The following is a 26,146-nucleotide window of genomic DNA, read 5'->3' on the forward strand; positions in this document are numbered from 1 at the left end:
TCTACACATAGACATGTGTCAGACAAAAGCTGTCTCTATTTCTATGAGAAGTTAGCTGGCATATATCAGCTTTAAAACTCTGAAAGAGTCTATTATGTAAATCTCACCGAGCCAACTCCCTCCAGTGCCACAAATCAGCAGGGCTGTATAAAAGCTGGAGGAAAGGAACTCCGACTGTCCTTAGCCCTTTCAGAGGACCCTTGATCGTCCTGGCAGGAAAATATACAGTATGACCCTAAGCCAACTATAGGAACAGCTGGAATTGCTCATCATATCCTGAAATGACTCAAACAAACAAATCAACAAATAAAACACACAGAGATATTCAAAAAATAATACATGCAGTATAATCAGGTCACCTACGGAAAGGGAACAGATGTTTAGTTTATTTTTATGTATAAAAGTAAGTTTGTGCTCAATATATGTGTGTGTGTTTGTCATAGATAAATGATTTCAATAATATATACATATTATTTATATAAACACGATAATATGATATAATATATATACAAACAGTATCATATACAAACACTATATATATATATATATATATATATATATATATATATATATATATATATATATATATATATATATATAATATGTGTTAAAAAAATGAATATGCAAAAATATAAAAACTTTTACAAATATATTATTCATATTTTGTTCAGGTGGTTAGATCATTTTTGTTTAACAGTTGATGTTTGTTTTTTTTTGTTTTTTACTATATTTTATAAGAGCAATGATGTTGAGGCTGCTCTGTGCTTTTCATTACTGTAATTTATACACTTTGCAGTAAGACAGAGCCATGTTCCATCATTCACAAGTACAGAAGCAGATAGATAAACAGCTAATGACAATGCTGCTCACAGGATGGTGCTGAAAACAATAGCAAAAGATGAAAGACAGCAAGCGTGTCCCGGTATAAACAAGGAACCTGTGTACGAAGCATAATGTGCTTCTTACTGAGTAAACAGAGAAGATTGCTCCAGCAAAGCAGATCCCCCATTCTCCCCACACTACAAAGCAAACACTCACACCATGGTGTTCCATTTGTAAGAGCAAATTGGCAGAGCAATTGCACTTCTCTGAAAGCCGTGCACAGTTTTTCTGAGAAACCTTCATTTTCATTTTGCAGCGTTCGACTTGCACAGATAAAGGCTTTCTGCCTTGTGCTGACGGAGCTTTTGTAATAAGCTTCAGGGACTTCATTTCCAGACAGTAGTAAAGGGTTAGATTACAGTGCAGTGTAACGCTATTCCTGAAAGTATTGTTCGTACAAAACAAGGTAATGGCTTCATGTCGAAGTGACCCATGCATGTGTCTGCCTGACACGCTGCAGCTGTGATCAAAGACCACGACATTGTTGCCCATGCAACAACGGCCCATGAAGTGTAGTACGTATTCTCACCAGTGTTTTTCATTTATCACAACCATGATGCATTTTAAGATAATCATTAGAAGACAAAGATATTGCAGGAATATGCAGAACAAAGCAAAACGCTAGGGAAAGTAATGTGGTGTGTTTTAAACCTGACAGCCTGTTTAGTAACACTTTTTTTGATATGACTATGGTTAAGATCCAACAAAACCGCTTTCATACCTGCTTTCAGAACGACACAAGGTCATTCGGCCCGTCAGTACTCGTTCCTTTCCGAGCACCCGGTTGATCTTGTCAAGTCAGGTCTTAAAATACCCTAATGATTCAGTATCAGCAACAAGTATGTGTTCTACGGAGTTTTGCCCTGGTGAAAGTGATCTCTGGAGTACTCTTTCTTTACTTTGACTTTACTTTGCCATGCATTTAGATAATCCTTGAATCTTAGAGTACACATGCATACAGACATAAGGAAGTGTCACAGAATCGCAGTGCGGTGTTACCTGATGTTGCCTCGGTTTGCAAAGAAGGACTGAGATGTTCAATTGCATGGTACATGACTGTTGTTGAGTATATTCATAGCACTGATACATCAATGAGCATATGTGCTTTCAAATTAGATTAGCTGACCTTTCAGTATCCAAGCTAATCCCTCACCAGGAGACAGGACAATGCCTCCTATAGTTAACTCTTCATATTCCCGTTTCATTTTCCACATTAACAAAGGCAAACCATCTGACCGATGATATATAATATAACCGATTGTATACAGTTGAATATGTTGAACCCCACATGAAGGATACACACTCAAACCTCCTCACACAACTCCTTTGCAGAGATTTCTCTAGACAAGTTTAAAAATAAATTCTGCTGCTGTCATATGAGATTGTCTCTTTAAAACACAAAGCCCTGCACAGGACTATCTCTGTATGTGGACGTTTTTTTTATCAAGGGGCTTGTAATGATAATAAGTCATGTAATAAAATGAATGAGTGTTGCAAATAACAAGAGAAGGCAGGCCAGACAGTATTGAGGCCAGTTTGGTCTAATGAGTTGCATGCTGTGTGTCCTTCAAGTAGGCCAGGCATTGCTACTTATAGCCTAGTGTTTGGGGAATATGCTGCATGGTTGTGAATTTCACAACCATGTAGAATAGTCACCACTAGTAAAAAGCCCCAAGGCCTATACTTTTTGAACAGAGTGTGTCTACTTTCCAATGACTTGTCCAATTTTAAAAGCAGTGCTTAAAGAACGACCCTGTTTACTGTACAATTCACAATGTGTATCAAATGGATTTGGATTCAAATGCAATTAACACCATGACCGTATTAGAGTCACCGGCTCTGAATAGGAAACAGCACAGCACCATTTAAACACTTGCGCATTCGAAAGATGAGCTGGACTCAAGATCCTTGTTAAAAAGATGTGGAGCCTGGTGACACGCCCAGTTTGTAGTTATTAATAAGAGCATGCAGAAACTCCTTCCTCATATTCGGGATTGTCTTTAAGAAGTGTTTAATAAATTAATTTATGAATGTGTTGGATTTCACAGCAAGAAAAGCTGTTCTGTCTCACATTTCAAATTGAGTACCAATCAATGGAAATTAAGTTCTGCATTGAGTGTTTTGAAAGCTGATTGGAAACTAATTCTCCTCTTCTCCGAGGCCACGGTTTACTAGAGCAGCTCATTATATCAAGATCACAAGATCCCCCTTTATCTCAGGATAGTCACAGCAGCGAGATCATGAGAAATCTCCACATAATGAAGGCTGGTTTTTGATTCAATGGCCTCAATGAGCCACTGCAGTTTGCAGCCTCGATACGGCAGTGAAAATACCAGCGCCCTGGATGAGAGGAAAATGTTCTTCCAATCGGCTTTTAAAACACTCAACGTGGAAGTTTCTGCACTACTAACTAATCAATGTGTGACCAGCATGTCTGGAAATCACTCATTCCCAATCACAATTTCAACACTGCACATTCTTAACATGGTAAGAATAGGATATTAGAGGAACAAGTGAAAACTGCATTTATTGCACCTTTTAGAATCCCTTTATTGCCCCCTTTCCATTCTTTATGTTGTCTAGTTTGAACTTAATACGTTTTTATCTTGTAAAATATAATGTGTGTTTTACTGGCAAGGAATGTGTAAGAAATGTTACATTTTCTAGCGTTTATACATGTATAGTTATAGTTACAGTTATAGTTATAGTTTTCCCAGCACTCTGAATTCCCTTGTATTCACAGTGCTTTACAAAACAATGATTTCGTCCATTAGTTTCCTATTCATCTTGCACAAAAGCACAGATGGTGCACTCCAAAGATATTCTTTGTATCTGAACAGATCTATTTGTGGGAATGAAAAGCATTTCATTCTCTTTGACATTTTAACAGGATTAAAAACACAGTGGTGAGGTTTTAAATGCTAGCATTCTTGATGTGGTATTTTTAGGCAACATTATACAAACATACAGACTGTAGGCGTAAAAAAATTCTTCCTTTAAAATAAGAGGCCACATCATATATCATAAGGCCAATGTGACTCTTTACTACTTTTGGACAAACAACATTGAACTGTCACATAGAACAGTGCTTCATGACTCTGGGCTGTCCCACATTCCAGTCTGTGTCCCCTCCATTCCCGGTATTTATACCACATGGGGTCAGGACATGCGTGACTACATTTTGGTTTTAGTGCATGCGTGACTACATTCTGGTTTTAGTACATACGTGACTACATTCTGGTTTTAGTACATACGTGACTAAATTCTGGTTTTAGTACATATGTGACTATGTTCTGTTATTTTTTTATCTTACTAATTATCAATATAATTTAACCCTTTAGCTGTCACTCCATTCAAGTGCAACCTACTGTTAACCAATCTCTTTTACAAGGTTACCGTGGTGAATTATTTACCACATTTCTGCACATGCTTTATCTCTCCAGTCATGTTTAAAACAAAGTTCTGCTTATACCAAAGTCACTTTCAGCAAACTGGTTTAACATTACCAGCACATTTTCTTTTAATTTCCAATCTACACTGTGTGGACACACGTTGCAGAAGATTTCTACTTCCTTACAGTCTCCGTGCCACATTCAATCATTGCCATCCGTGTTGACCCTACGTTCTATAGACCACGTTTTAGCAGCTGTTTCCAAAGTTCTGTCCATCCCCTGCAAGTCCCCTTTTGAAAGGCAGAATGAAGCCCCTGCTGTCCTTCGCTATGGGCACAATGTGTCCCTGTCTGCAATCACAGCATCGGAAATGCAAAGGTTCAAATTAAGAAAGAAAACAAGGCCTATTTGGATAATGTGGTGCTGGTGTGATGGCTTTGTTGTTTGGGGTTGATGCATGTAGACGTGTGCTTGTTATTCACAAAGCATGCCATTATCTGATTCAGGTTACTTTTAAGTGAAGATTATGGCTGAATAATAGATAATGACGCAGATCCATCTCGGTCCAATTTTCTGGAATTTGTGAAGTGACATTATCTGATGTATAAGTATCCCAAATGATGTGTATGCATTGCATAGTAATACAGACAGCTCCACTGCTGCAAAATGGGATTTATTTTATATCATGAAACAACATAGCGCAGTGCATACACATGTGGAAAGCACAGCATTCCTGTGCACATCTATATGGTCATCTTTTATAACAGTTGCAGTTCCCTTTGACTCTCTGAGTTGGGTGTTGACAGAGCAGGGTGCTGTATATTCAAACACACCAGACTCAGCTGGCTGAGTAATAAGGGCATAGTTATAATAAAAGAGATGCACTCTTTATGTGACTCTATTAACAAAGACAATCCCTGTACCTGTTTAATTTTATTTGTATACATTTTAAAACAGTTTGAGAAGTAGCCATGCCATAAGTTTGCAGAAAGCATATCTGCATTATAAAAGAGATGCACAGACAGGCAGCTTAACACACCGCAGTTGTAGTGGCTGAAGGGGACATGATGGGCATTGAATACGTTTTTCATCATAACAACATTTTAAATGCTTTTTTTTTTTTTTTTTTTTGCATTAAGTGTGCGCTGCTTTATTCTTTGAATTTATACACTGCATGTATGTTTCTCGTCTAATCATTTTCTTTTTTTTATTTATGTTTTTGTCCTGAATACTGTAGATGGGTAAATAATAATGATGTTCAGAATAAAAAAAAAGGATGTATTTATACGACTAACAAATCTGTGATATGTCATTGCAATTGAAAATAACAGCATATGGTTACATACTGTATTAAAAATGACATATCGTGACAGACAATCAGCTGGCACGGATAAGGTTTGTTGAGCAGCTGAAAAACACATTTACATACCCTAGAAAGTGAAAATGAAATGTGTATACCAGTGCCTGTTTTTCATTCACACTAAATGCACATAATTGTACCTACAGCATATCAACAACAAAAACAACAACAACAACAATTTTCATTTCTATAGCACCTTTCATCACAAAGCGTTTCACACACACACACACACACACACACTGAACCATTAATTACAAACAGTCTAAAACAGAATTTGATGAGACAGACATTGAAAAAGAAATTCAACATGTGGGTTTAATTGTAAAAATAAAATAAGCTAGTTTGTAGAAATAAATACGTTTTAGAGTCTAAAACTAAAATGTAATAAAAACATAATTTAAATTGATTGTAGACTAGGAACACTAAGATATAAAGGCTATCTGTAAAAATAAGATTTCAATTGTCCCAGCTTCCATGACAGAAGCAAGCAGAGCATTCCAGCATGTAGGAGCTTTACAAGAAAAGATGTGACAGTATTCTTCCTTTTTCTTATACAGTGTCTGTGGAATATGCAGTATGTATAAACATCCTTGTAAACATTTCAGTCGGAATGTGAGTTTCCTGTAATCCCCATGTTTTGTTTTTGTTAAAGTAAAAGGTGATATGGCATGCAAGGTCACATGACCAGTGTAAAACACAAAGAAAAAACGGCTTAAAAGTTCTGATTGAATTGGCATTTAAATATGATAAGCTCCCTTGTGTTCAGGAGGCACCAGTTCTCATAAAACCATTTTTTTCCCCCCAAAACAACTTTACCTATCCGGGTGCCAATTCTTGCAACAGTTATTAACTTATGTGTCTTTATTTTTTTTTTTAATTTATTTTTTTTATTATTTATTTATTTTTTTAAATCACAGTTGAACCTCAAAGTTCACATTGGGAATGGAAAGTGTCAGACTGAAATGTCTTTAACTTTCTTTAATGGATGAATGAATAAGAAAATTAAAAATAGCCAGGAGCTCCACTTCTGATGTGAAGCTTTGTGTTTGGTTAAGTGGTCAGTTGCAGGTGTGGGGCTCCTAACTGTACTGATTTAAGTAAGGGTCTTTATGCTGACAGCCTGCATTATGTTTCTCATCTGTATTTATTACTCGCACCTACTCTCCTGTTATAAGCACATCCTGGATACATCAAGGGTTAAAGCCAAGGCATGTTCCAGTTTATTATATAAAGTGACTCTGGCACATTCAATGATGAGCAGAATCTCTTCTGATTAACCTTGAACCCACAATTCTGCACGACCACCACAACTGGCATGCGTGTAATCTAGCGGCATCCCTGCACACCCTCAGTGCCGCCATGCCACTGCTCAGCCCGGAGAAAAAAAAGGACAGTTTACAATCCTTCTTTTTACCACCACAGCAGTGCAAGGGCTGGCTTGAGTTTTGTTTCTGTGCATCGGACTGATGCTTGAAGGTGCAACACAGTGCTACTGCCGGCTCAGAAGCGCAGTCTTACTGATCCAGGGTGTTTTGATAACGCTGATGTCGTCAGCATATACAGGGCTGTTTTCTTTCTTTGTAAAATCACTAAATCCTTGCTTCAAGAGCACCTCACCATCAGGGTACTGAACTTTTATACAGTCCTGGTTTGCTGCTATTAACAACAATAAAAAGCCACCTTCATTAGTAAAGTGTTAAGGCCTCTCTAATTAAACAAACATGCTGTAAACTACCAAATCCTCTCAAGACTTGAATGCAACATGATGTGACTCATTTGCACATTTGATTTTAGATTTTAAAAATAATAAGCTACTGTATTAGAAACTAAAACAAATGAAAGCAGTTTGCAATGAAGAAAACTAAAATCAAATAACATATGAGTAAACTAATAAGGCCACCCCCTCTACTAAAGCCACAGCAAGGTTTCACTGTATAGTATGTGCATACTGTATATGAATCAGTTTTATAACATTGAAGAAAGTGTGCAGAAGCATGTGCTCTTGTTTCACTGCAGTGCAAAAATACAGGTACCATCATATAGTGTGTTCATAAATATGAGAAGCCCTTGGTACAGAGTTTTAATACAGGAACAATACCCATATCAGCAGCAGGACATCTTAATTGCTTCACATTTGAAGTTCTGATTAAAAACACATATCTTTGATTGTCATTTGAATGCACAGTAATTACACCATCAAAAACACCTTCAACTGCAACTTCAAAATGCAACTTCAAAATACAGCTTCAACTGCAACTTCAAAATGTAACTTCAAAATGTAACTTCAAAATGCTACTTAAAAATACAACTTCAAAATACAACTTCAACTGCAACTTCAAAATGTAACTTCAAAATGCAACTTCAAAATGCAACTTCAAAATGCAACTTCAAAATACAACTTCAACTGCAACTTCAAAATGTAACTTCAAAATGCAACTTCAAAATACAACTTCAAAATACAGCTTCAACTGCAACTTCAAAATGTAACTTCAAAATGTAACTTCAAAATGCAACTTCAAAATGCAACTTCAAAATACAACTTCAACTGCAACTTCAAAATGCAACTTCCACGTCCTGGCGTTGAAGTCTGTGTATTGCTGTTTATGCTGCAAATGTCCACTGTCTGTTTCACAGGAGCTTCTTTTCATTTCATTTAACAGCTCAGTGCATTTTATATCCACTCAAACAGACCCTGTTAAAAACAAAAAGCACTCCACACTCAAAACCAATTAAATAAAACAGAAGCTGTTAGCTTAATGACGGTTTAGCTGGGAATAGAGAACACCCATGGCTCACAACAGAAAACCTTTGTAGGTCTGTGCATGAATAACTATGCATTCACTGGAATCTACCTTTCACCAGTGCTCCATAAAATAGAGAAGCACACTGCCTGCCTGCTTTGTTAACACTTGTGCCTAATATCGTGCTGGGCCAATGTTCTCCCTGATCACAGCCTTGGCACAAAGAAGCAGAGACTCAACAAGGTGATGGAAGGTTCCGATATGGATGCTAACAGGCCCGCCATATTTCAGGCTCCTTTAAAGTGAAACACAGTGAAGGACAATTAAAATCTGTCATGATCTGAATCCTGTCAAATCAAGTGAACTACATTGTATTTATAATGTATTAAGGTCACCAAAGTCTAGTGATTTGCAAGGGTTCATCATGATTCACCAACAGGTGGAACAATCCCATCCCCAAAGTTATTTTGCAGTTATTCTCATGGTTATACTATGCTTTCACCATAGCGTACCCTGTTTGCCATGTTTATAAATATGCTTTACTATACCTCTCTGTGCTTTACAATGCTTCCCTATGCTTTACTATGCTTTCACTATGCTTTACAATGTTTCCCTATTCTTTACCATACCTATCTGTGAGTTATAATGCTTCACTATGCTTTACCATACCTCGCTGTGCTTTACAATGCTTCCCTATGCTTTACCATGCTTTGACTGTGTTTTGCAATGCTTCTCTGCTTTACCATGCTTTAACTGTGCTGTACAATGCTTTCCTATGCTGTAGCATGCTTTAACTGTGATCTGTTAGACTGTGCTTTTACTGTGGGAAGCTTGTATTAGGATTCATCTAGAACCTCTCCTTATACATTTAGGTCCTGATATAACTTGGTAATTTAAAACTGTATCACTTGAATAGGTAAAACCTTTGGTAAAGAGTTGACGAATGCTACTTCACTCTATTTGACAGTATCATAGATTTCTTCAGCAGCTTGTTGGTATTTACAGTTTACATTACTGTTTTCAAAAGGTGGAATGGATCGCCCTCTTGTGTTCATTTGATGGTATGCAGCTACTGTTGAATTACTGTTGCAGTGAAACTTTACAAACAACATACTGAGACTGGAAACTGTACAGACACAATGCACTAACATCAGAGGCAGGGAGAAGGCATGGACTTGCATATGTGTGCCGCATAAAGGTGAATATCGTACATGAGAAGCTTTCATTTGACTTGTTGTCTGTTAAATGTTATTTGTAGCGTGTAATAGATGCCTGATATGGTAAAACAATATGGTCAAATCAACACTCAGAAAAAAAGATTTTAATTTCATTAGTTGGTTGTGTTTTTGTTGAATCCAGATTATACAGCATTTCTACTGCAGTATGGGTGTTATTTATATTGGTAATACATCTGAGTGGAATTAGTTTCCTGGGTAAAACCCCACAGGTTGATGTCATTGTTGGTGCTGTATTATGTGTGTAATGTATGTGTAATGTATGTGTAATGTACATGAAATGTCATGTGTAATGTACGTGTAATGCCATGGGTAATGTATGTGTAATGTCATGTGTAATGCCATGTGTAATGTATGTGTAATGCATGTGTAATGTACATGTAATGACATGTGTAGTGCCATGTGAAATGGCATGTGTAATGTCATGTGTAATGCCATGTGTAATTTCTTGTGTACTGTATGTGTAATGCCATGTGTAATGTATGTGTAATGTATGTGTAATGTGTAATACGTTTGAACACAGCAGTTATTTTCCCCAGTTTTCCATTCTGTGCAAGCTGATTATAGATGGATGTGAGAAATACTGTAAATACTTCCATTTACACCGTACAATGCAGTACAATACAATACAATACAATACAATACAATACAATACAATACAATACAATACAATACAACAAGTATTTGTAAAATGGCTTACATAAAACACCGCAAAGCTATGTACAAAAAAAAGAAGGAAAAAAAGCCTTGTCAATTGTGCCTTTAATCGTGATTTTAAAGTTGGCACTGATGCTGTGTCCTTGATATTTTTCAGCAGAGAACTCCATAAACAGAAAGCACGGAGCCTGAATGCCCTCCCTACCTCCCTGCCTCCCTGCCTCCCTACCTCCCTGCCTCTGCTTCCCTCCCTCCCTGCCTCCCTGACTCTCTACCTCCCTGCCTCCCTGCCTCCCTACCTCTCTACCTCCCTACCTTTCTACCTCCCTACCTCCCTGCCTCCCTACCTCCCTGCCTCTGCCTCCCTGCCTCCCTGCCTCCCTACTTCCCTGTCTCGCTGCCTACCTGCCTCCCCGCTTACCTCCCACCCTCCCTGCCTCCCTGCCTCCCAGCCTCCCTGCTTCCCTGCTTCCCTACCTCCCTGCCTCCCTACCTCTCTGCCTCCCACAGTTTTGAGCCCAGCCTCTGTGGTATTTACCTCTAGTTACTCCAGCAGATGGTGATAAAGAACTATCTAAGTTACTTGAAGGTACAGAAACCAGTTAGTCAAAGATCCCTACAGCTGGTTCCAGAACAGCATTACGGGCACTGCTGCCTTAAAATAAGCCTGGGTCTGTTTGGAAGAATAGCTGCACTGTGTTTGGTACCAACTAACACATCTATTAAAGGCAAGCTTGAACTCTGCTTATTATCAGAACACAATGTGCTCATTATCATTGCCCTGGCAGTAGAAGGTGACAGTATTTATACACATATTCAATGTGCAATGCTTTACTCTTATGTAACTGAATGACAAGGATCACATGATCTCAATGAATGACATCTATGCTAAGTTTGTAAGGATTCCCCAAAATGTCCCAGACTAGCTGTAGGAAAACTCTCCACAACATGCCTTGAAGCAGCATTCCGTTTATTTAGGCAAACGCAGTAGAGCAGATTTGCATACAATTCACTAAACAAACTTTACAATATGTCTGTAAATACAATATTGTTTGCAGTTTCCTCCATGTTTCTCCCATGGCTTACTATGCATTGCCATGGTTTACCATGTTTAATGTGCTTTCCATTCCTCTCAGTGCTTTACAGTGTTTACCTGTCATTAGCATGCTTCCACTGTGTGATCTGCAGCTGGCAGGATACAGATAATCTACAGTATAAGTATTTTGTAAAAACTGAATTCATAATAAAAAAATAAAAAATAAAAAGACAACCAAACAAGATTCTCAACTCAATAAAAAGGGGGAAAGGGATAATATTAAAAGGAAGCTTCACATTTCAATCTTGCTTGTTCTCATTCCAAGTGCTTAATATTATTGCAATTACTGAAAGACCTGGTTTTTTTTTTGTATGTCTGTGTGCTTTTACTATGGTGATCTTTAAGGAAAAGCATCTCTTTGAGCCCCAGGTTGATTGTTTTAGTCGTTTGGACAGTGAGAGATACAGAGTTGGGGTTTATGAGATCACAGTGACCTCTTTATGGCAGCATCCTGGCTCATGAAATGATTCACAGCTGTTTTTTTTCCTGCTGTATTTGCAATTCACATAGAAGTGCTGCATGTCCTTAATGTGAACCAGCTGTAGCTACTACACAGAGTCCTGCTATGGGTCATGGGAAAACAATGTTCTTATTATGTAACCCAGTGAGTCTACACTGTGTACTGAGAACAGAGCAGATACAACAAGGTAGAAAACGAACATGTTGCATTTCCACACGCTTTCTCTGCTGTGTAGAGCAAGGATAGGAACTTGATGGCATCTAGATCCTGTATAATTGTTCTTGGTTGTTTTTAGTGTCATTCTCCCAATACTGAAGTGATTTTACCTTTTTTATGATGCAGCGTTCTTGAAGTTGCTCACGTTTACCTTTTTATATTTTCTGTGTTTGTTTTGACCAGTCTGCCAGTGACACATGCAAGCCAGGACAGATACACCACTCACAGTGTCTTTATAGGAAGAGCCAATGCTGTCTCATAGTGCACATGTATTCAGGATCAGGGTTCTTGTTATTGTAATAGACACACAGTTCCTTTATAGGAAGAGCCAGTGCTGTCTCATAGTGCACATGTATTCAGGATCAGCGTTCTTGTTATTGTAATAGACACACAGTTCCTTTATAGGAAGAGCCAGTGCTGTCTCATAGTGCACATGTATTCAGGATCAGGGTTCTTGTTATTGTAATACTCACACACAGTAGTGCACCTTTATAGGAAGAGCCAGTGCTGTCTCATAGTGCACATGTATTCAGGATCAGGGTTCTTGTTATTGTAATAGACACACAGTTCCTTTATAGGAAGAGCCAGTGCTGTCTCATAGTGCACATGTATTCAGGATCAGGGTTCTTGTTATTGTAATAGACACACAGTTCCTTTATAGGACGAGCCAGTGCTGTCTCATAGTGCACATGTATTCAGGATCAGGGTTCTTGTTATTGTAATAGATAGCTGTGCAGTAGACAGCCGATTCCTACTTCTTCAAAGATGCTTTGGCAGATCCAGGCAGGATATATTCCCCCTGAGCATATGGCAAAGTCCTACACTATGTGCAGCAAAGGAAGTTTAATCTTTCACTTGGGTTCTTAATACCTGTCGCACAGGAACGGAATATAAAGTGAGGTGGCAGGTTAAATTAACTTCACAGTCAAAATGAAAGTACAATGTGGATAAGCAATTTACCGACAAACAATAAAGAAGGGCTAGAAATTCACACCAGCCCCGCTGCATCCTGTTCTGGGTTTCAGAACCCCAGTCAGTGAAGTCTGTTTGTATTCAAATGATCAGGAGCCAGGAGTCTGAACAGGGTTACAAATTCAAACTAGCCCTGCTGCAACCTGTCCTGGGTTTCAGAACCATCCTCAATAAAATCTGTTATTATTGAAATGATCAGGGGCCAGGAGTTTGAGCAGGTTCTTGTTATTGTAATAACTCACACTAGCCAGTGCTGCTGCATGTATTCAGGATCAAGTCTTGTTATTGTAATAGACTCACAGTGTCCTTTCAGAAGAGCCAGTGCTGTCTCCTCACATGTATTCAGGATCAGGGTTCTTGTTATTGTAATAGACACACAGTGTATTGAAATGATCAGGAGCCAGGAGTTTGAGCAGGGTTCTTGTTATTGAAATTCACACTAGTTCCTTGCTAGGCAGCCCTGTCCATGGGTTTCAGGAACAATCTTCAATAAAATCTGTTCCTTTATTGAGAATGATCAGGAGCCAGGAGTTTGATTGTAATAGATAGCTGTGCAGTAGACAGCCGATTCCTACTTCTTCAAAGATGCTTTGGCAGATCCAGGCAGGATATATTCCCCCTGAGCATATGGCAAAGTCCTACACTATGTGCAGCAAAGGAAGTTTAATCTTTCACTTGGGTTCTTAATACCTGTCGCACAGGAACGGAATATAGTTAGGTGAAATGATCAGGAGCCAGGAGTTTGAGCAGGGTTAGAAATTCACACTAGCCCTGCTGCACCCAGTCCTGGGTTTCAGAACCATCCTCAGTGAAGTCTGTTATTATTGAAATGATCAGGAGCCAGGAGTTTGAGCAGGGTTACAAATTCACACTAGCCCTGCTGCACCCAGTCCTGGGTTTCAGAACCATCCTCAATAAAATCTGTTATTATTGAAATGATCAGGAACCAGGAGTTTGAGCAGGGTTAGAAACACACACTAGCCCTGCTGCTGCTGCACCCAGTCCTGGGTTTCGGAACAATCTTCAATAAACAATAAAAAATGATCAGCCAGGAGTTTTGAGCAGAGTTAGAAATTTCACACTAGCCTTGCTGTGCACCCAGTTCCTGGGTTTCCGGAACATCTTCAGTAATCCTGTTATTATTGAAATGATCAGGAGCCTGGAGTTTGAGCAGGGTTAGAAATTCACACTAGCCTTGCTGCACCCAGTCCTGGGTTTCGGAACAATCTTCAATAAAATCTGTTATTACTGAAATGATCAGGAGCCAGGAGTTTGAGCAGGGTTAGAAATTCACACTAGCCTTGCTGCACCCAGTCCTGGGTTTCGGAACAATCTTCAATAAAATCTGTTATTACTGAAATGATCAGGAGCCAGGAGTTTGAGCAGGGTTAGAAAGCCTCAGAACTGCAGCCTCAGAACCATCCTCAATAAAGTATCAGGAGGCTGCAGTTTGTGCAATCAGACCCCTGTTCAATAAAGTATATATTTTCAGTGATCAGGAGGCTGCAGTTTGTGCAATCAAACCCCTGTTCAATAAAGTATATATTTTCAGTGATCAGAAGGCTGCAGTTTGTGCAATCAGACCCCTGTTCAATAAAGTATATATTTTCAGTGATCAGAAGGCTTCAGTTTGTGCAATCAGACCCCTGTTCAATAAAGTATATATTTTCAGTGATCAGTAGGCTGCAGTTTGTGCAATCAGACCCCTGTTCAATAAAGTATATATTTTCAGTGATCAGTAGGCTGCAGTTTGTGCAATCAGACCCCTGTTCAATAAAGTATATATTTTCAGTGATCAGGAGGCTGCAGTAGATTTAGCAGGGGCTTGATTGCTAGCACCTATTCATTTCAATAATATACTTAAACAAGGGAATTCTGCTGGACTCGAGTGAGCTTCTAATCCTTCAATAAAGGACTTGCAAAAAAGCTGTTTGAAGCTTCAAGCCTGGGTTATTACTCCCAAAATGACATCCCACCTTTCACTGGTTAATTGAAAAAAAACTCAAACAAGTAAAACAAAATGTGATTCATTCATATTTATATAACACTTGTCAAACAGTTGTAATTGTCAGTCGTAATTACGTGCTCTATCACTAAACTTCAAGCAGAAAAACAAAGTAAAGCAATTCCCAGCTTGCTGGAAAGTATCTCTAACATTAACAGCCTGTAAAATGTTTGGGCACAGCAATATAGCTTCTGATATTAATAGAATCACTTTCTCAGGCCTGCTCTGTGCATGTGGTAAGATGTAGAAATATTCAGCAGTGCACAAGTAGAATATTATTTGCTGCAGCATAACAAAAACCAGACGCACTGCAAGGTACTCAATCATATAACATTCTCAGTGTTGCGTTACAGATTACAACAGTTATACAAGTAATTTCCATACTGCTCACGACTCTCAGATAGGTATAATGGCAGTTTGTTTTGTGCAATGCCGTACCCTTTTGCTGTTTCCCCTCTTACACTTCCTTTGTTTGCTGACTGCATGGTAGATTTGGGTGCAGATGGTTAGGAGGCATTTGATTCCTGTTCGATGATTATATGTATACTAAAAAGAAGCTTAGTAAAACGAAGGTACTCATTGAAAAATGATTTATCTTTAGTACTACTATATATGCAAAGTAATGAGTGATAAGTATATGAGAAGAATGCACATTACATACAAATGGGAACTGGTAAACGTCAGATTCCAAAATACAAGATACAGTACATCAGACACATATATAGAACACAAATATTAAGCACAAGAATTGCTTCAGATCCTAGACAATAAATACTGTTGTTTAATGGTAAGAGCATATCTCGTGATATAGGGCCCTATTCACTAAACCTTTGTTCCAGCTTTATTGAAAGGCATTTTATTAATGAAAGAATCATAAAACTATTCCCCAGTTTCTAAAGCGTGTTCTTTCAAAGTACTCTCTAAACTCTGAGGATGTTTAAAAGCCTCTTTTAATCACTGCCCGCTTCATTCACACAGCCTTAACTCAGGAGCTATTTGAAGATTTAGGACTTGATTCTCAAAGCTCTTTACTCCAAATCAGCATTCGCTTGCTTTATTCAGAAAGACAAAAAAAACACCTAACAAAGTCACCAAACCAGAAATAAACACCTCAGTCATTTAAATGATGGGTTTGTTAACAGGTTCGGGGGTGTTTTCTTTCAGAAAAAAATAAGCTACTAATGATTTGGAATAAAATACAGTTTCCATTTTGAAAAAAAAAAAGCTGTGCTAATGATGATTTGAAGTACATAGCTTTGGAACCCAGCCTCTTGAGTTAAAGCTTTGTGAAGAGGATCTGACTGTTCAATTGAGTGGGAGCTGAAGATCTGTGAAGAGGGCCCACAGCATGAAAACATCCAACATGCTGGCAAAGACACAGAAATCCTCGAAGTACCGGAACCATTAAGAAGATTGAAGTTCTGAGGTATCCCAAAGTCACGACACATGCCAGCAAACAGGATGTCACAATGTATCATGTTTCGGGCACGTTCTGGCTGCCGTTGGGGGTTAAGAACTGCACCTTGGGCACCATCAAAGAGGAGTTGTTCCTCCTCATGGAGTTGTTCTGTCTCATGGAGTTGTTCCGTCTCATGGAGTTGTTCCTTTTCCTCAACGAGTTCTGGTGGGAGAGCTCGCTCTTCTGCAGGGCCTGGATGAGAATGGATGGCTTCTCGTCCAGCTCTCTGGCACTGCAGCGGGGCGCCGCCACTTTGGCGGTGTTCCCAAATTTGGAGTAGTCCACGGAGTAGACGCCATCCTCCTCGGTGACGATGGGCACGAAGCGATGGCCCCACTGGATCTCTTCGGGCATGTAGGAGGTCCTGGCCTGGGTTGTGATGCCCGTGGTCTCCACCACTCCTTCGAGGATGACGATGATCTCCAGATCGTTGTCCAGCAGGTCATTGAAGGATAGGTCATAGAGGGGGCTGGTCTTGTCGATGGTGTGGGAGATGATCAGCGGAGCCACTAAGAAGATGTTGCTGCACTCGATGGGGTTCTCGGTGTGGACGTCAATTTGGTGGATGGGGATGACCTCCCCCTCCGGCGTGGTGGTCTTCTTCACCACCTGCATGCGCACGGCTGCCCCGATGATCATGCTCTTGCGTAGGTCGCCCACGCGGAACATGAAGCACAGCTTGTTGTTCCTCACGGCGATGACGGCGTGCCGGCTGAAGATCAGGGTCTCGGCCCTCCTATGCGCCTGGGCCGTCTTCATGAAGATGCAGCCCAGCATGACGGCATTGATGATGAGCCCCGCGATGTTCTGCACGATCAGGACTGTGATTGCCGTGGGGCACTGCTCTGTCATCATCCGGCCCCCGAAGCCGATAGTCACCTGCACCTCAATGGAGAAGAGGAAAGCTGATGTGAAGGACCTGTGGAGCATTACAGAGATGAGAGAGCAGGTTAGCGGTCTACACCATTCGGATGACATTTTCCATTATCAATCATCACTTAAAAACGCTTTCACTGCCATTAATTATGATTCTCACAGATAGTGATTTTTTCACACATTCTTCTTGTCAACATGTTACTTATCAAGTATTTATACAGTAGCTTCAATTAGAAAGAAACACCTAAATAATATAACCTTTTCATATCAAATTATGGAGAGTCTCAAACAGGCTGGGAAGTGCAATCATTTTTGCATCAACTGTACATATATACTGCTGTGCGAAAGTCTCAGACATGTTGCATTTATCTACTCTCATGCATTATGAGCATCAAATATTTACTCAAAGCCTCCACCAGTGTTTTCTACTATTATAACAACCTTGACTTGCATAAAAAGAAACGTTCTATTATCACGTAAGGAGACACATTTTGTAGTACTGGCTTTTATCTCATTCACGAGGTACATCCCCTTATAAAAATAAAGTCTGGAGAAACTTCACTTGGAAATACATATCAAACTGCACCTACTTGACATTGGTTACGCATGGTTCAATCCCCACCCGATTGGGGTTCAGATCTCCGTGCCCAAAAGCGACCAGCCACCAGACCATTGCGAAGAGGAGCCAGCTGCAGAGGAAGGACATGGTGAAGACGACCAGCGTGTACCGCCACTTCAAGTCCACCAGCGTGGTGAACACGTCCTGGAGGAACCTGCCCTGCTCGCGGATGTTTTTGTGCGCCAGGTTGCAGGCTCCGCTCTTGGTGAGGAAGCGAGCTTTCTGCGGCCGGTCTCTGAAGCGGGGTTTGCGGAACAACCCCGGGGTGATCACCGGCAGCACAAACTCCTCCGGAATGATACTCTTTCTAGGAAGCATTCTTCAAGCATAGTACAAAACAAAACAAAATCCGCCGCGAGTCTGCTGGTTATATAACAATTTTGAAAACTATTTAATTCAACATAATATTTTGCCCACACATTTGGAAAATAAATTTATTTTTAAAATAGACATATCTGTGTCTCCAACACGTTTCATAACGTGATCTCACATGAAAAAGATCTGAAGGAGCATGATTTCAATAGTTCGAGCAGGCGCGCACTGTCTTTCTTCTAGATACACAAATGGAAACCCTGACTGAAGCCTCCAAATCCAATAACAAGACTCACTTGTCATACACTAGTATAAGACGTCTATTCTCTCCCCAAACGCAACTTTTAAAATTAGCAAACTTCCCCAAACAAGAAGCGCCGCTGTCTAAGCAGGACCCGAGCCTCTGTGTCACGCGTATTTACAAAACAAATAAAAACGAGCACACCCTTTGCTTGGAGGGTGCAAGTCCAAATCAACCCTATAGCAAACTCTCCGAGTAAAAGCTGCGTCTTGCTGAATTTACAGGGCATTCCCCAGTGCAGTCCAGCGTTCCTGATGTAATTAGAGGAGGAAGAGAAGGAGGATCTTGCTTTCAAGCACGACTATTGTGGAGCTGTTCAGCTGTAGTCCCACACAGCAGTGAACATTACAATATACAGATGAACTAGAGAATAAATAATAATACATCACAATTACCCAGTAAGAAGCCATCAGGGAAATTATCACCTTCAAAATAGGCACACAATGCACTTCGATCTCAAATGAAGGCTTCATGTGTAGATTTCAGAAAGCTGGCGAAAACATTAGCAATTATATAGTTGTGTCAACACACTATCTGCGTGTTAATAGAATGCCAACCCTTTCTATTAATGAACACAATACCATTATTAGATGGTGCCCTTATGGCTATATGCCAGCAATTGATTGCCCCCAAAACATTAGGTATGTCTGCAATATGGTAGAATCCCTGCTTTATAGAACTGTGTCCCCTTGCATTAACTGGGAAGGAGATATAAGTAGATATTCTAGATAGTAATACATTGGTAACTTGTTTTACGATCCTACTCATTGTGGACTGACTGAATCCAAATGCATCACTGTTGTTTCTTTGGAATGATCCTGAACTGTAAACATTAACGCAGCTAGCAATCTATTAATCGGAGCAATGGATAGACTCCTTGTTTTACAATGAAGAACAATGGATTGACTCCTTGTTTTCAGTGAAGAGCAATGGATAAACTCCCTGTTTTACAGTGAAGAGCAATGGATTGACTCCTTGTTTTACAGTGAAGAGCAATGGACTGACTCCTTGTTTTACAGTGAAGAGCAATGGATTGACTCCTTGTTTTACAGTGAAGAGCAATGGATTGACTCCTTGTTTTACAGTGAAGAACAATGGATTGACTCCTTGTTTTACAATGAAGAGCAATGCATTGACTCCTTGTTTTACAGTGAAGAGCAATGGCTTCCTCCTTGTTTTACAATGAAGAGCAATGGATTCCTCCTTATTTTACAGTGAAAAGCAATGGATTGACTCATCCTTGTTTTACAGTGAGGAGCAATGGATTGAGTCCTTGTTTTAGAGTGAAGAGCAATGAATTGACTCATCCTTGTTTTACAGTAAAGAGCAATGGATTGAGTCCTTGTTTTACAGTGAAGAGCAATGGATTGAGTCCTTGTTTTACAGTGAAGAGCAATGGATTGACTCCTTGTTTTACAGTGAAGAGCAATGGATTGACTCCTTGTTTTACAGTGAAGAGCAATGGATTGACTCCTTGTTTTACAGTGAAGAGCAATGGATTGACTCCTTGTTTTACAGTGAAGAGCAATGGATTGGACTGGGGAAGAGAGCGTTGGGGGGGGTCCGGCTTAACAGCGCGCTGGGGTACCTGACACTCCTTGTTTTACAGTGACCAGTCATAATAGTGGCGATGTACTGTCCCTATGAAACAAATTGACACTCGGAAAAAGATGTGTAGTGGCAAATATGTGGTGGACTTCATAGAAGTTATTTATCGGTCATGTGACAGTAGTTAATTAGCGCAAGTTTAATTAATGAATCGCTCAGCAGCTGTCGGCAGTGGGCATGTCAATTAATTATAACAGGTACATGTTAAGAATGCGTGGATGAGTTTGCGATAATTAAGGAGCCATGTTGGTACACTAGCAGGTTCGAAATTAGCCAACAATTAATCATTTTCAGTTGTTAATTTTCTAATGCATATTGTGACGCTAGCGTTATCTGTGAAAATGTAATAATGAATAGGGCCCAACATCTGGAGAAGAAGAGCAGCCTACTGGACAAAGGGCACATGATTTCATTCTGTGAGAATCTTAAGATATGGCTGGTTAATGACGTTGCATTTGAAGCTAATAATACTGTGCAGCGTGTTGGAAATTACAGCTGTGATCAGTACTGGTTTTACCTGGTCGGTACTGGTGATTGTGATGGTTTTCAACTAGTTATATTGGTTCACAAGGCTGTAATGCTGGTTGAAGAGTAGGATATGTCAATATGATTTTATTTATTTAGAGTTGACCAAGGAATTCAGGCCATATGGCTAGCCAGTAAGGAAACCTACATATAGATTAAACACAAGAAAAATGTCAATTTCAGTTCCATTAACGTTAAACCACCGTATTCAAAACACAGAACAAACAGGCATGTTTAAATTAGGTACAAACTGTATAAGGCTTGTTAAACTTAGGGGAGTACATCCAAATCATTTGTTTGACATTTCATTACACTGAGAAAAAACAGATGCTAAAAGTTTATAAAACAGACTGGAACACTCTGTCTCTCTCAAACACACACACACACATACAAACACACACACAAACATACATATATATACACACACACATACACACACACACTACACATGCACACACATACACACACACACTACACATGCACACACTACACACACACACACACATGCACACACACACACACACACACACACACACACACACACACACACACACACACACAGTGAATTCCTAATTGCAATGTGTAGTGCTTTATTTCTTGTTATTTTAATAGCTGGTATATTTTTAATTGAGCTTTATTGGAAAAGTTAATTCTTCATGTGCAGTACAATCAGTTAAGTTGTTGCACGGAGCATCACAGCTGCACAGCTTATTTTAGCTGGCTAAGGCTCAACTTTAAAACAAACTGCACAAAAAAAAAAAGATAAATTGCTGTCCTGACTATCAGTATTCAAGTGCAGTGTGTCTTGCAGCCTGAGCTGGTGGTTTTTTTATTATTATTATTTTTTATTCTTGTAAATGTTCCAGGAACACCCAGGAGATTTCTTAATGGACCAGGAAGTTACCAAGAATTCAAACAACCAGCCCCCCTGCATCACACCACGACCAGTACCGTATTCACATCTACTAAATAATACACAATAACATTGAAACCATGAGCGAGGTGAATGGGGGTGAGCATTGATCACACATTCATGAGGCAGTGTGGATCACGTCTCTTAGCTGAGTCAATAAGTTTACTATTACTATCTTCTTGCAGGGATAGTGGAGAACACATTTCAGAACGTTAGCTAATTACACTGGCTACTTTCCCAGAGACACACCAGATTTTTGACACAGTGTAATTTGTCTTTGTTAACCCTGATGTTACCATTCATCCTACATGACACAGTGGAGTGATTATTTCTTTTTCTCTGACTATTCACAGAAGCATGGTTCTTGGTTCACTCATACCCATATCTGATAGTGTGTGCTGCATGCTGTCTTAAGAGTTGGACCGTAGTTTTTTTAAACATTAAAAAAAAAAAAAACAGGACCCAAACTGAAATTGTTTATTTCTGGTTTGGTCATTTTGCTGGCCGTTTTTCCTTTTTGATGAAACTGTGCTCACAGTGATTAGCAATAAATAGCTTTGGGATTCCAGTCCATTGACGGTAAGGTAGTGCTCACCTGATATCAGATCATATATTGAACCATTTTTTCTTCATATAAAACGTTACATTTTCATACAGAAAACATAATTACATTGAATTAAGAATGGCAGTAAATCTGTTCAAACAGCCACAATAAATAAAATCGCACACTAAACTTCACGCAAAACACATGACATTTTCTTTATTGTTCAAGTGTAAAAAAGTAGGCACGTGGTTTTTTCTAAATGTCTTTAAAACCGAACATGTCAAAAACAGTAACTACATATGTACATTTAAGACACAATAAGTATTTTAAAAGTATCAGAAAATTGGCAAAATGACAAGTCTATAGCTGTCATTACAGCTAAACCACTCCCTTGGTAACATTGTAACAACTTTGATTTGGTTCTGAAGTGCCTCTTTGCATAGTGGTGTGCTGATACTCACTGATACATGCACATCTTTACATTGTCATCGTAGTCCTTGGTACGGCACTGAAAACGCCAGCCCCCGAATGAGAGTGCAGCGTGCTTCCAATCGACATTTACAACACTCAATATCTGAGCTGATTGCCATTGACAGGTACTCGACTGTAAAGGTGAGGGAAGGACAGCTTTTCTTATTCTGAAATCAACACATTAATGAATGTGTTTATTTAATACCTGCTGATTTAAATACTTCTTAATACTTGCACAGCTGCAGCCACTAAACCACTGTCAACATTAAGCACTCTGTTTTCAACAGCATTGAATGTCATGTAGTCTAGTAAAATAACAACACACTGTGTGGCACTATTGTTGCTTCCACTCATGGTGTTATGGCACAGTTGCTGTGTCCATAATTCTGACAACAATGTGGTGTCTGTATATTGTGTCTGTGTCTGACGATGTTGAAGATATCAATACAATAGGCATTTCAATTTCTATTGTCTAAACGTGTTAGAGGTCTAAAAACTGAGAACAAAATTCCCTGATTCATTTTTATGGAAACTAAAGAAGTGACTGTGGACCAATATTTGTTTTTATTCAGATCCATCACTGCCCCAGATATCCAGGCCATACAGTAATCTCGAGCCGATGGTCACGTTCCTTGGCTATTGCAGGTCAGGATGACCCGATGCAATGCAATATACAGTGAGCAGACAAGACATTTCTATAAAATTACATGTCAGCACACAACAAAAATGCCAGATTAACCCATGTAAAAAAAAGCCATACTAACGCTGACAAAAATGTCAGACTTGTATCAACCTTTTTGTTAGTCAGATAAACAGAATATACAAAATGTGCTTGTGGGACAGCATTTGATATTTCAGTTATATGTACATGTACAGATTATTACATGAGTATCGTCAATACAAAGAAAAACACATTTGTAATTATAACTGGCAAACGTGTTGTTATATTTATTACTTGTGAATTATAAAACTATACACTGTATTAAATGTATTAGTTTTTGTATTATAAAAAAAACAAATAAAAAAAAAAAAACAAAGCTATCTAAAGATTTTGGACTGGATTCTTAAAGTGACTTACTCCAAAGCATCATTTCTTTCTGAAAAGAAAACGGGACCAAATAAAATGACTAAACCAAAAATAAACAACTTTAATGTCTTTCTTATTCACTTTGGGTTTTTTTTTCAGGACACACATATAACTTTTTTTTCTTTCAGGAAAAAAACAAAACGGCATGCCTGACGATTTGCAGTAAATACAGTAGCTTTTGAGAATCTGCCCCTTTGTGTGGTAACTGTCACCCAGAACAGCCATGCTCTTTAAAAGGCGAGGCTCGCTTCATGCACTGTGTGGGAGGCCAGTGAAGAGTTACATATCAGCCCTGACAAAAGAGGCGAAGACGCTGTCCTCGTGTGCCAGGAGAGTCTGGGGCTTATCGTACTCCAGGATATTGCCTCGCTTCATCACAATGACCTGGTCTGCCGTCAGGATAGTGTGCACGCGGTGCTGTGAAACACAGAAGAGGAAATGGATTGTCATTTTCATTCAAGGATTGATTTCCTCCCTTTAGAGAGCCCAGTTATTATAGCCCCTGATTTTCATTCCAATTTAGAATGTCCAATTCTGTAATCGCATTGCTGCAAATAACACACACACACACACACACGCACACACACACACACACACACACGCACGCACGCACACACAGACACACACACACATACACACACACACGCACACACACACACACACACACACACACACACACACACACACACACACGCACGCACGCACGCACGCACACACACACACACACACACGCACGCACGCACACACACACACACACACACACACACACACACACACACACACACACACACACACACACACACACACACACACACACACACACACACACACACACACACACACACACACACACACACACACACACACACACACACACACGCACGCACGCACGCACGCACACACACACGCACACACACACACACACACACACACACACACACACACACACACACACACACACATACCTACAGCTAGTTAGATAAACAAATAGCATTAAAAAGCTTAACACAACACATCTAACCCTTCTGAGGTCTACGGGGGCTGTTTTGAAACAAAATCTCACCGAAAACACCCACTGTGCTAAATACACCATTCAAGTGGGAGGTGTGGTATATACAATTATTAAATATGCTTTCAGGTTATATTTTGGACTGGATCGCTTAGGTTGAAATTGATTGATTGAAATTTATGTAGTTGTTTTAAAGAGAGTTTCAAAATTCTAAAGTCACACTTCAGTTGAAGGGCATCTGATTGGTAGAGACAATTCCACGATCCATAAGGGTTTTAATTCCAATACACACACTCTTTCCATGTCCCCAGAGCTGTTTGGATAAAACTAATCACATAACTGTATGAATTCTAAAGAGGACACTTCACACCGAGAGTGGTGAGGGTATGGAACGAGTTACCTAGCTTTGTTATTGATACTGAATTAATGCGATCCTTCAATCTCCGACTTGAAAACATTTTCAGATCAAATTCTGTAGCTTCCAGACACGGGCATACATTGATGGGCTGAATAAACTCCATGTCATTCTTACAATTTCTTATGTTCTCGTCACACACAGCACACCTGTAGTCCTCAAAGGGCCAAACACACCACAGCTTTCATAAGTGCTGCACTGAACAGGTAGTACACAACAAAGCAGAGATCTAACAAGCCTGCAACGCATTCAGAGCTGTTAGATTGGACAAGGGGGGTGGGGCCACCAAGTCTACCAACCAGAGAGCAGGAAGTGCTCCGGGAGGCACAGGGGCTCATCTACTTGTGCGTCTTCACCAGAAGGGTGAAGAGGCTATCGTCCTGGGACAGCAGGCCGGAAGCTGAGTCACACTCCACTAAAATACCCTCGCAAAACACTAAAACCTGCTCAGCTTCCAGGATGGAGGACACCCGGTGCTGGAAGGAAGAGAGAATGACAAGAGCAGAGAAGAGGGGGGGGGGGGGGGGGGGGTGGGGGGGGGGTTCGATAATTGGGTTTACATTTTACTGTAAATAATCTTTATAGACTTGGTCTACATGTACAGGTACATGCTCATTTAAAATTCTAATGCTCGGGACAGAAACTACAAATTAAATTTAGGGTCTAGTTTAAGCAAACATTTATAAAACATCTAAATATGTGTTATTATGCCCTTCTTGTGCTCTAACACTGATAGCCTGTTTTTATTATTAACACTTGTTTACAACATCTGTTGTAACACATTTATACAAGCCTTATTAGGCATATGCAAGATCTGGTTTGCAGATTTCATTATTTTGTACAATCTGTAGATCAACAGATCAGTTCAAGGCCTGGCACAAGATTTTTTATTAAAACGCCAATGATCTAACCCAGTATATAAAAAACAAAGAAGCATAATTCTTAAGTTCAGAAAATTCACAGAAGGAAGAAAAGAAAGAGCATTATATTT

The 26,146-nt window shown here is 39.6% G+C and overlaps 2 protein-coding genes across 11 annotated transcripts in view; both read right to left on the reverse strand.

Annotated features, from left to right (window-relative positions):
• Positions 1 to 15,032: 15,032 nt before the first annotated feature.
• Positions 15,033 to 18,831, reverse strand: LOC121318007 (ATP-sensitive inward rectifier potassium channel 8-like). Its single transcript, XM_041254163.1, has 2 exons — positions 17,942 to 18,831; positions 15,033 to 17,394 (listed from the first exon to the last, which is right to left on the reverse strand). Exons 1-2 carry the CDS (start codon positions 18,286 to 18,288, stop codon positions 16,491 to 16,493), a joined length of 1,251 nt encoding a protein of 416 aa, XP_041110097.1. The 5' UTR covers positions 18,289 to 18,831; the 3' UTR covers positions 15,033 to 16,490.
• A 3,540-nt stretch (positions 18,832 to 22,371) lies between these two features.
• The window catches only part of LOC121318008 (ATP-binding cassette sub-family C member 9-like), a 61,834-nt gene continuing 58,059 nt past the window's right edge, over positions 22,372 to 26,146 (reverse strand). For 6 of the 10 annotated variants that reach the window (XM_041254166.1, XM_041254169.1, XM_041254170.1 and 3 more), the window contains one exon: positions 22,372 to 24,148. In XM_041254166.1, coding sequence (XP_041110100.1) covers positions 24,011 to 24,148 — 138 coding nt within the window. In that variant the 3' untranslated portion in view covers positions 22,372 to 24,010. Of the gene's footprint in view, positions 24,149 to 25,454; positions 25,632 to 26,146 lie in introns of all 10 variants that reach the window. The other 4 variants (XM_041254173.1, XM_041254164.1, XM_041254174.1 and 1 more) reach the window with 1 other exon arrangement.

The sequence above is a fragment of the Polyodon spathula genome, chromosome 7 (genome assembly GCF_017654505.1).
Source record: "Polyodon spathula isolate WHYD16114869_AA chromosome 7, ASM1765450v1, whole genome shotgun sequence".
Classification (NCBI taxonomy): domain Eukaryota; kingdom Metazoa; phylum Chordata; class Actinopteri; order Acipenseriformes; family Polyodontidae; genus Polyodon; species Polyodon spathula.

What these genes read in the sequence shown, in the direction of transcription:
- LOC121318007 (XM_041254163.1), bottom strand. Translation starts at nt 18,288, where the DNA reads ATGCTTCCTAGAAAGAGTATCATTCCGGAGGAGTTTGTGCTGCCGGTG. An exon ending in CCATGCGTAACCAATGTCAA is followed by an intron (nt 17,395 to 17,941) that starts GTAGGTGCAGTT and finishes AATGCTCCACAG; the next exon opens with GTCCTTCACATCAGCTTTCC.